This window comes from Drosophila albomicans, chromosome 3, assembly GCF_009650485.2.
Source record: "Drosophila albomicans strain 15112-1751.03 chromosome 3, ASM965048v2, whole genome shotgun sequence".
Taxonomy (NCBI): domain Eukaryota; kingdom Metazoa; phylum Arthropoda; class Insecta; order Diptera; family Drosophilidae; genus Drosophila; species Drosophila albomicans.
The window spans coordinates 20,729,584-20,741,646 of record NC_047629.2 but is presented as its reverse complement, the minus strand read 5'-3'; the positions used below and the strand labels follow the sequence as shown (position 1 = coordinate 20,741,646).

The following is a 12,063-nucleotide window of genomic DNA, read 5'->3' as shown; positions in this document are numbered from 1 at the left end:
AAGCAATGAAAAAAAAAAGCGAAAACCCCCCACGCACATGGTGAGTGTTTGTCCCCCTGTGTGTGTGTGTGTGTGTGTGTATAGCTGATAACTTAAGTTGCTTGGAAGCGAGCACAGCTGTCATGAGCACACACACTGGGAATGTGCAACGATGTGGAGAGTCTATGAATTTGGATGTGCAGGGGAGCAGCAGCTGCTGTAAGAGAGCTGCTGTATGCCCCGCTTTCCTCTTCCCTTTTCTCGCTTCCCTCGCTTTTCATTGATAGGTGGACTGATTAGCCAATATGTGGCCAAATATTTGAGTTGGCATCAAATTTATGTTAATAGCCCGCTTCAATTTGCTGCCGTTGCCGTTGCCATTGTCGATTTGGGTTTTAGATAAAATGAAACGTTCACCGAAAGTTTCATAATAATCGAAACGCACATGCGGTCGGTCATATATATAGGACGGCGTCATAAAACGTAAATGTGTCCACATTGAAATGAAAATGAAACTGCCAAAGGTCTCTTACACAATCATCTCGTCTGTCGCATGTGGCATGTGTGTGTGTGTACCGAGTGCTACTCGTCGACGAGGCCAATCAACGTCGATGCAAAGCTGCCCCTCAAATGCGTCCCATTGTCGGGCAATTAGAGAGGCTCGCCTTCAATGTGGCCCCGAGCCTGGACCTGAGCCTTAGCCTGAGACTTGGTCTATAGCTTGGTGTTTATATTGTTGGACAAGCCTGTGGCATGAATTGAATGCAAACAGCTTTGTGCGACTTCATCTGCAACAGTTTCTCGGTTCAGTTTCATGCACGACTGCCTTGGGTAGAGGACACACACAACTGAATCGTTCTTCCTCTCTCCCCGTGAGGTCCATTGTATCCCTTTTTTGTTGCTTGCAATGCATCGCTGGATATTCGCATTAGGTTTCTCAACTCTTCCCGTTTTTCTAGTTTTTGTATTTTGGGGTGAGCAAATCAAGCGTAAAGTCACAATGACAACGTCTTTGGAAAACCCTTTCAGCTGCTTATCACCCCAGCTCTTAAAGTTAACCGGCTTCTGTTTTGTATAACGCATACGCAACGTGCACCCCGTTTGTTAACTTTTGCATTATTTACCCACTTTCTACAGTTGTACAACTGTCCTTTGTCTGCTTAACTGTGTGTGTGTGTGTGTGTGTGTGTGTGTGTGTGTGGGTGTCTGTCCTCTAGAGCTCTGGACAGGTTTACAACAAGTTGACAACTTCCAGCTGCCAAGCGGCACAAAGTCAACGCAAATAAAGCCAACTCTTAATTATTTACGTTTTAATCATTCACAAAAGTAATTACTACGAAATGTCGCTGCAAAAATGTGACAAAGTCAACTGCATAAAACACACCACGCGACTTTCAAATTGTCTCTCTCTGTCTCTCTCTCTCACTCTCTTTGTTTGCACTTGGAATGACCTGTTGTGGGAATAAGTAAATCTAAAGAATAGAACTTTAAATTTAATAGGTAAATCTAAAAAGAGTTGAAAATTTACTAAGTAAATCTAAAAAGAGAAGTTCAGAAATTAGCGCATGAATTTGGAAAATTGTTAACTAGCAATGAAATAAAGATTTAAGGAAATTGATCTAAGCCTAAATCTTTGATTGCATCTTTCTAAATTTGAGTAGAGTTTCTCAATAGCCCAACATTTATTTATATTTTTAATAAAATTATCATGTTTTTCCGGAAATTATTATTTACAGAAATACTTCTTCATTTAGGTGAATAATTGTTTAGTTTATAAAGTCTTTAGAAACAAATATGCTTGGAACGTTTACAATTTAAAAAGATTCTCTTAATTTTCTAATAGTTAATAATATACTTAATAAAGCTCTCCAATAAAATACCTCATTTATGTATGGAATAAAAATGTTTCCAATTTATTAAGTTGTGTAGTTTGTATAGAAATAAATTTTTGATTTTTCCATTTGAAATTTGAACAGAGATAGTTTATATAACAAATATCAATATATTCGGAACAAATTTTGCAGTCATTTTTTGTCAATAAAAAGCATAAGGTGTTGAAAAACAACTTCGTCATTTTACTAAGCTCAGTATCTTACCCAGTCTATAATAAAAAATTCTTTTGACACATTGATATTGTTTTTTAAGTAGGAAGTTGGGCATTCCACAAACTTGCAGTAGCTTCGAAGTGAACGTGTAAAGTTTTTTATAAGAGAAAAGCTTGCACTTGTGTTTAACAAAGTTTTCTACTCTATTGTTTAAAGCAAAGTCTCTTCAAATTAAGAGAGACTTAAGAAATTCGCGGATAGCAACTGTAATTTATAGCTAAAGCTATTAAGAGAGACATCAGATATGTTTGGTTTTTGCTAAACAAACTATCATCATTATTTTTTTAAAAGCCATTTACTCGTAATGCCCACAAATGTCAAGCAATAATTTTCCTCAAAAAGTCGCTCTAGTTTAGTTAAGAGTCAATGCTCCTGATGCTGCTGTTTACATAGGAAAATGAACGCCAACAAAAAATGTATAATAAACTCTTCACTCGGGGAACAAAAGCTGGCTCAGTGTTTGACCGAGGTGGTGGCAGGAGACGATGGCAGGACTTTGCAGCAGACAGACAGGCTCCAAATTGCACTTAGAAGTGGAGCCAGCAGCTGACAGCAGCTGGCGGCAACTTGAGTTGTGTCTGTGCGGGCCCAAACGACTTTGAAGCGTAATTCGATTATGCACGACCAGAGGGCAGAGAGAAACAGATCAGAACAGAACAGAAGAGAACAGCTTGGAGTGAAGGAGACACGGCTAATGATGCATGTCTAAGTAGTGCGAGCCTAAATAGATTACAAATATGTTTTGATTGGGTGTTCTCTCTATCGTCATCATCCTGATGATTGTCCTGGCAGCACTTGAGTGTATATTCTACAGCTCATTGGCACCCCAGGACAACAACACCCTAGGGGTGCACACACATACACAAATTCAATTTGGTTGTCCAGTGATGATAGCTTTAAGAGATGCCTGCAAAAATGGATTTCATTTTCATCTTCGTTTTCATTTTAGTTTTGTGTCTGCTTCTGGGCAGATGGCAATTAGTGTCAATTAAACTGCAGGACACTTCAGCCAATGGCGAATTGCAATTTGCGTCAAGTTGTTTGTTCCGCCGTCCGTTCGTCGACAAACTTGCCACATCAGCTACTTGCCACTTGCCACTTGAGGCATTCCAGATCAGCGCCCTAGGCCACAGCCTTGCCTTGCGTTTGTGGCCTCGATGGGCAAGCGAAATCTCTTTATTATTTACATCAACAATTTATTGTGAAATGTTTAGATACGAGTAAAGCGAGAAAGTTCCAAAGATGATGCAACAGCACTGGGCAGCAGGCAACAAAAGAAAGCAAAACATATCCAAAGCGAATACTCGGTATTTATTTATAGATATTGTATAAAAACTACGCCGTGATTAAACAACGGACACACTTAAGCACTCGCAGCCAGCCACATGGAAACATACACGTTCCGACACATGAGAAGCTCCTCCATCTTCGTCTCTGTCTTCCCTGCCTTGCCCTTCCCCTTCTCTATCTGGCATATGCATCTGATATATAGGCCACACAACTCATCCCTATAGTATGTGGTTCGGTGTGTGTGTGTGTGTGTTGGGAAACTGTTTAGACTAGAGCTCTTACCACAGTGGAAAGAATCGCTGAGAATTACGGCATCGAAAGAGTTGCACAATTAATGCTGAGAAGTGATTGAAAGAATTTCCAAAGGGAAACTTTTTAATAGCAAAAAGATAATAAAACTCACATTATAGAAAAAGAGAAACGGCTACAAAATATTAGGATCCAAAAAATCTATTTATACCCATAGGGTATTATAACTTAGTGCCTGCAGTTAATGAATGTAAAGGCAGACAGAGGAATCTCCGACCCTATAAAGAATATATGTATGTACATATGTATATTTTTCTTCAGCGTCAACGCGAACTTACAACGAGTCTTAGTTGCTTTGGTTGGTATATCTGGTATATCTATACAATGCTTATAACATTTGGTATATTTTTGTAATTTTGCGGTATATTATCTCGGTATATTTTTAGAATAATTTCGCACACTTTTGCTATTATTGAAAGTAGGTAGCTGGTATTTTATAGTCGAGCACACTCGACGCTAGCTTGCTTGCTTGTTTTTATTTTTATTGTTCTACAAAAGAAAAGGTATCAAATAAATAGTCTGATTTTGAAAAATTATTATAGAGTGAACATATTGTAACTAATTGTATTCATATTTGCAACAGACTTTTAAAAAATGTGCACGTAATCAAAATAAATTTTCTAAATACTTTCAAAATTTATTATACAATTTTCTTCATTAATTCATTTTAAACGCAGTAGCAAATTATAAAAAAAGCTTTACTTTTTGGGAAACAAGGACAGAAAAATCTGTGTAAAAATTCACTCAAATAGTGTAAATCTTATCAAATAAATTTCAGAACAAATGACTTAGTATTAATATAGAAAAAAGACTTAACAACCCTTGCTAAAGTCATAGAGTTAATACGGCGTGAATAGAGATAAACAAATGGAGAGCAAAGATCCACAATGAATAGATTAAAGAATCCCATTTTGTTTCCCGTAATTTATTGTTATTATACAATATATTATTATAATTTATTGATTCGCCGTCTGTGCTTTCATAATATTCAATGATGGCTCATTTGAGCGTGGCCGTGCCTCCCAAATCTTTTTCAACTGACCCTTCTTCCCCCTCCTGCTCCTTCTTTTCCTACTAAAAATATATGTTATGTCTGCATTCCACCTTTGGGTGCGTGATTTTCAACGCGATTTTATGGACGTAGTTCGTTGCTCGGACGGTGACCCAGATTCTCGTGAAAATGCGTGAAAAGGCGAAACATGTTATAAATAAAATGTAAGAGGCCGCATCAAGCAGAAGGGAAGTGAAAGTGGCGCATACGAAATTAAATAAAACAGAAAACAAAATGAACACAAGAGGCGACGACACACAAGAGTTGAAAGTGAAATGAGAAATCACACAGCAAATTATGTTGCATGTACTAACGAATTATTTGCTATAACATTTTAGTTTTATCTCTGGCAAATTTGCTTAAAATACCCTGTTCTGCTGCACAAATGGGGTTGATTTGCTTGGCGTAAGAATAAGAATTTAAGTTAATAAAACAAAACTTGCTATTTATAATACAAGCTAAAGTTAAAGGTACAAGAATCCTAAAGCCTCTAAAACCTATTAACTGAAGATCTTGCGATCATATAAATAATAAAGCTTTAAAAAGCGAATGGGTTAAACAACGAAATAATACTAGTCCTATTTTGAGATCGTATAAATAATAAAACCTTACTTCTTAAGGCTCTTTAGCATGACTTAAACAATGAAATATTACCAATCCTATAAATCCTCTAGTTATTATTTACTTTTAATGAGTTCCTCTTAGTCGAGCATGCTTCGTAGTTAGTTAAGCTTTATGCGCTTTATGAGATCTTGGCGTTGCTTTATTTATATAAATAGATACAACATGGCCACGCATATTTTGCGTTGCAAATATTTTTTGTGAAATGTTTCGTTTGCGTTCATTTGATTCACATGATTTTTTCGAGAGCTTCTTCTATTCGTTTCTTCTGGCATTTTGTTTATTTGCAGAGGCAAAAAACCGCACCGCAAAACTCTCAGATTATGCACCCGAAAGTGCAGCCACAGTTAGAGCACCATCACCACAAAGAGCACCAAAATCGAAAGCGAATGCAATTCCAAATTCGAGTACTGAATACTGCAATAGCGAGACAATAGACAACAACATTAAAAGCTAACTCTAGAGAGCACCACAAAACTTAACCGCAAATCCAGTCCAGCCACAAATACACATACAAACAGACACACAACTACACACACACATAGAAACACACACTTACACTAAAGAGACCACCGCAGAAAGCATTTGGCACAAACAGAAACACACAAAATGGTGGACGATATATCGCCCATGCATCATCGCATGCAGAAGAAGACGAGAAGCGCCTCGATCTGTGCCACCGGGGCCAGCATCGAGACCGTCATCCACAACATGCCCTCGGGCAGTGCCACGCCCGAGGGCGGCACTCCAGGCTACAGACGTCGCCGCCCCGCAACGCGCTCGCAAAGTGCTCGCATCACATCGGGCGCCAGATCGGTAAGTGAAACTAACATTCTAACATAGTATTTCATTTCGCCGCTTAATTAACTAGCTGGTTACATGCATATTTAGTTAGTTATCTAATTAATTGATTGCTTATTTAGCCATTCAGTTGCCGCATACAAACATAAGTATTAATAGATACGGTTTGCATCGCACATTTAGTACTTGTCACTTAGTGATGAGCGCGTGATTGCAACTATCGAGCTAAATCGCAAAAGCACTTTTTAGAGATGTATTTTATTAGAAGTTCTTATAGCAATAATGTTTATTAAGTTTACTTTTATACAAATATATTACTTTTTTCTTAGCTTAAGATTTTTTAGATGCTATCTTGATTCGCTTGAAGAATTTTGAAAATACGAATTAAATCACTATAGCATTTACTTATCCACTTTATTAGATGGATATATAGCAATAATACAATATTATTACTTTTTACTTAGCTTACGTTTTTTTTTGTATCTGTTATCTTAATTCCTTTGGAACAGGTAAATAGTTCTAAAGCTTTTTGCAAACTATCAAATTAAATCGCTATAGCACAACTCAGTTCAGCAACTCAGTATATTTATTGCATTCTACTTAGCTTAAGTTTTATTTAAGCAATTTCGGCATTATCCTAATTCATATGGAGCAGGTAAAAAATTTTAAAATATTTTGCAGATATCGTATCAAGTAGCTAAAGCACATATTAGTAATACAATTAATTAGAAGTTCTTGTAGCATTGCCAAATAGTATATAAACATTTGTTTTATTTTATTTAGCTTTTTATATATTAAGGATTTTTAACAATTCTAATCGATATGTCACTAGTAAGGCTTCTACTCAATTAGAAGTTATTATATGATAACAATAATATTAAGTTTAGTTTTATCTCAATGCATTACATTTTACTTAGTAATATATCCTATATTAACAATTTATGGAAGAATTAGAAGACTTACATAAGATTGATATACTATAAAACTTATTATTCTTATTTTGTTTTTGATATTATATACGAAAATCTATAATCTTAAAGTTAAGAGTCAAAATAATTCAAGGCTAGGTCGATAAATATTTTAGCTTTCATATAAATAACTGTGTGCTAAAGTTCAGCACTCTGCAGATAGTTTTGTATTTCTTCTTGACATTAGATCAAGTGGCAATTATTTTAATTGTGCTTAGAAGGACGTAGAAATGGTACACTGGCAATACTCAGTATAATTTTTAAGCTCATAAACTCATTAAATGCTTTTCATTTTAGTGTTTAACTCGTAAACAAACTCGCATTTTGGCTCCATTTGCAATTTGGCTACATTTTCTATTTGAATAGATTCAGATTCAGTGTTCAGTGTTTTATCATCGCTAGCTTAAGCTTGTATTGTTTTCGAGTCCATTGCAAATGTCTTTATAAAAGGCAGCACAGCAGGAATTCAAGTGAAATTTGATATAGTCGCACTTAAGTAACTCGCAGCAGTTGTGGCACGAGAATTGGGCAACTGGCAGTTGCATGCAACAAGAGTAAAAGAGTACAAGAGTGCTGATGCAGCAAGTGCTTGTGCTCGTAGTTGTATACAAATCAGATTTAGATTGAATCGCCTGCAGCTGGAGTAAGCACTTGCCACTTGCCACTTGCCACGTGCAACAAGCAGTGCACTTTGCGTGCGGCTAAGTGGCAACCTCGTTGGATGCATTTGTATGCAAATTCGATGCTCTCGCTCCGACCATGTTTATTTGCCAAAATGAAATCACGTGCATTTGTGTCGTTAATTTGCAGCTTGTAATTTGAATTGCAATACGAGATTTATTATACATCGGGGAGAGGTTGAATGTTATAGAGTGGCAACTACTATAAAGCTGGCGGGGAACTCAAAGTGGGAGCCGCTCTCGACTGTGGCGGCAAATACGTATCGGGCATCAGCGATGGACTCAGCGCGTAGATCATTTGCTCCACAATATCACGATCGTAGCCGGTTTGGAAGTTGCCCCGCGATTGCCGCAACATGGCCAGACGCATGCTCAGCTGATTCATGCGCAACTCGTGCTCCAGATTGAGTTCAACGGATTCCTGCTTCGATGGCGTTGCCTCCATAACCTCTTCCGTCTTCGCTGTCATCTTGCTCACGCGTCGAGCGCAACGTCGCTGCTGAGCCAACACCATCAGCTGCTCCAGTCCGTTGGTCTTTGGTGGCGTTTGTCGCGGTACTGGAGGACATGGCTGGACAGGACGTAGGCACTGGCAATAGCCCAGATTGTGTTGCAGATACTCATCGAATTCCTCGCAGGGCGCAAGTATTTTTTGATAGTTCTCCACGGCCATCAAATCGGCAGGATCCAGATGACGTGAGCCACAGTCGAGCTTGAGATAACTGCAATGGAAGTAGCCAAACAACTCCTCGGCCAAATCCATAAAGAACTTGATGGGCTTGTGAAACATGTCGCCCAACACGAAAGGCGTCTCACTGCTCAGATCCAGTTTGCGACTCTCCCGACGAAAGGCCAAGAGAAACTTACGCAGCGCATTCAGACCACGATGCATCGCCGAATTCGAGCTGAGTATGATCTGATAGTGCACTTGATACTTGTTCACAATGGCATCGGTGTCGGCAATGGGGAATTTCGGTGCCGAGCACGACATTTCCGTCTTCACCATATAGTCCTTGGAGAGTTTCAACAGCTTTTCCGCCGCCATGCGTTGCAGCGACAATTCGCTGAGCCATTCCTTGAAGTAGTCACGAAGTGCCTCGTCCAAGTTGAGTAGCTCCTTTAGCACACTCGCCTCCAAGCCCTCGTGATCTTGATGCACTCGCCTCGAGCTCATGAAGAGCGAGGACTGACCCAAAGGATTCAGGCACTCCTCACTCCGTTGCAAATACTGCACGGTCAAGCGTTTATTTATTACGCGCATTCTGTACGATTTGGAAGTATTATCTAAAGAATTGTCAATCCCTTCCACCAACTTTGGGCTGCTTTTTCAGTCTTCTTGTGTTATGTTTTGTTCAAGTATTTCACTATTAATTGACAAATTTATTAAACCAAATGGCAAAATGAGCAGCAGCCTACTGTGGAGAGAATCTACTCAACTTAATTTAACATGATACTTGGCCAACCAATTAAAATTGAAATCGATTTAAGAATATTAGCTAAGAGCTTCGAGTGTTGTTCAGGCATTTATAATCTCAATTTAAAAGACTAGAAATGGCAAAAGTTTTCATTGAAAAAGTTTTTGTTGTTAGACATTTGAAAAGCGTCTCACAAGAGTATAATTTAACATTCTTTATCAGAAATTTTAATAGACAAAGATGTTTTCTCGGAATATGCAGTTTATTACATTTTTATACATTTCTGAGATGGTGGAAATTGCAGATTAAAAATATTAGTAATTTGTATATATGGCATAGTATATTTTTAACATAGTAGTATAATGATATACCAAACATAGCTTTCGGTATATATTAGTTGTTAATATATTTTTGAGGTGGTGGGAATTGCAGTTTAGAAGATTTTCAGTAATTTTTATGTATCGCATGGTATATTTTAATTATTTGGACGTTGACGTACTAACGGCAGTACCATCAAGTGGCCCAGCGATACCAAGCACGGGCTTGTTGACGCGCGGACAAAACAAAATAAATTTGTAAACAGCATGCATTAAACGAAAACCGCGAATAAATATTAAAAGACGCTGGACAGCTAATTAATTTAGATTAAAAATATGTTAGAATAAGTGTATAATAAAATAAATAACAATTAAATACTCGATAAATAAGCTAATAATAAGGTTTTAAGCAAAGGAATAGATTTACTAGAGCAAACTACGTTATTGAGATTATTATAGTTCACACACAGAATACGGAAGGGATTATGGCAAGCAAAGTTAGTAGATCTACGTGAAATGACAAGAGGAAGAAAATTCCTAGTGATCCTGACAGGAACTGCAAAACTAATTTGACTTAACAGCTCCAAAGAGTCTATTTCACCATTAATTAGTCTCTGTATAAAAACAGCACCTTGCATAGTTCTACGGTCAGAAAGAGAAGGAAGGTTTAGTAATAAAAGTCTACTTCGATACGGTGGTAATCTAATATTAGGATTCCAATTTAAACTACGAAGATAATAATAATAAGAATTGTTTCTGCACCGATTCAATCCTATCTTGATAAACCATATACTGGGGATTCCAGACAAGAGATCCGTACTCAAGGATAGGACGAACCAGTGAGACGTATAAAGTCTTAGTGATGTAGGGATCATTGAACTCTTTCGACCAGCGTTTTATAAATCCCAAAACACCCATGGCCCTATTTACAGCAGACAGAATATGTTTATCGAATTTTAGTTTTGCATCAAGCAGAACCCCTAAGTCATTCACACCTTCAATTCGCTCAAGAGGAGTATCATATAACATATAGTTATTTAACTGGGAAGAACCCCTACAAAAGGTCATAAACTTACACTTATTGCAGTTGAGATGTAACATATTTACTCTGCACCAAGATTCTAGACGATTAAGGTCACATTGTAACAGTGAGCTCGCAAGACTATCATTAAATGTCAGGCAAAGCTTAACGTCATCGGCGTACATAAGTACACGGGAATGCTCAATAACAAAAGGAAGATCATTTATGAACAAAGTGAACAATAGAGGACCCAAATGACTGCCCTGGGGCACACCAGAAGTGACTTGAACACATTTAGATACAAAACCATTAAAATAAACATTCTGAATTCTGTTGGAAAGGTATGATATCCACTCAATTAGGCTATGAGGAAACCCTAAAACATCAAGCTTATACAGTAAAAGGTGATGATTAACAGAGTCAAAAGCTTTACTAAAATCGGTATAAATGACATCCGTTTGCATTTTATTCTCGAATCCTTTAATTACAATAGAAGAGAACTCCAATAAGTTAGTAGAAGTGGATCTAGACTTCACAAACCCATGTTGGTAAGGTGAAATTATAGATTTACACAGATGTTGCAGTTGAGAAGTTATAATTTTTTCAAATGCTTTCGGAATCGCAGACAATTTAGATATACCGCGATAATTTTGAACTTTAGATTTGCTCCCTTTTTTTAGGATAGGTATAATGTATGATTTTTTCCAGATTTTAGGAAAAGAACATGAGTTAACGGATAATTCAAACAATTTAAAAAGCGGTTTACAGATACTACCAGCACAATACCTTAGCACACAACTAGGTCGTATATTAATATACTATAAATATCTTTCGGTATATTTTAGTTGTAAGTATTTTTTTAAGTACTTTGATATATACTGTAAAGTATATTTATAATGTAATCGTACATTAATATACTAAAAATAACCTTTGGTATATTTTCAAATATTTTCACAAAAATGGAGAGTGAATATTCCACAGTCGAGCACGCTCAACTCAAGCCTTCTTGTTTGCTTCATACAGTAATTATCGCAATAAATATTAAAAATAATGACTTCTAAAACAAGAGACCTTATACTCTATATTACTTGCGCTGCTTCATTTGAGAAGCTAAAGTGCTGAAGCCGCAGCCAAAGCTCCTTTAATATAGCTGCTTTAATAAAGAAGGCGTCAACACAATAGATCCCTTTTCAGTTGGTGAATATTGAAAGCCAACTTAAAGAGAGCTCATCCCAAGCGGCTTTACAAAAAAACGAAAAAGAAAAAAAGAAGCGCGCTCACTTCAGAGTTGTCAAAAGATTACGCCAATTCGCTAGACCTTTCTCACCAAGTGTGCATAAAATATGTAAGCGACGAGTTGTACAAACTGGGTGCAAAACTGGCTGCTTTTTCAGCTTGGCTATCATCTCATTTCAGCATGTTTATCGATTTCCCCTCCACGAGCCGAGGCAACAACAACAACAGTTGGTGGTGTTGATTGTCAAGCGGCAGGAAGGTGAGCGACAG

At 37.4% G+C, this 12,063-nt stretch overlaps 2 protein-coding genes across 4 annotated transcripts in view; one reads left to right on the top strand and one right to left on the bottom strand.

Annotated features, from left to right (window-relative positions):
- LOC117569038 (GTP-binding protein RAD) overlaps positions 1–12,063 on the top strand; it is a 43,236-nt gene that overhangs the window by 12,513 nt on the left and 18,660 nt on the right. For 2 of the 3 annotated variants that reach the window (XM_034250036.2, XM_034250037.2), the window contains exon 2: positions 5,646–6,171. The exons of the other annotated variant lie outside the window; for it this stretch is intronic. In XM_034250036.2, the coding sequence (XP_034105927.1) occupies positions 5,965–6,171 (207 nt within the window). In that variant the 5' untranslated portion in view covers positions 5,646–5,964. The remainder of the gene's footprint in view (positions 1–5,645; positions 6,172–12,063) is intronic. 3 annotated transcript variants of the gene reach the window in all.
- Positions 7,942–9,195, bottom strand: LOC117571285 (uncharacterized). Its single transcript, XM_034253351.2, has one exon. The coding sequence runs from the start codon at positions 9,063–9,065 to the stop codon at positions 8,007–8,009; it is 1,059 nt and encodes a 352-aa protein (XP_034109242.1). The 5' UTR covers positions 9,066–9,195; the 3' UTR covers positions 7,942–8,006.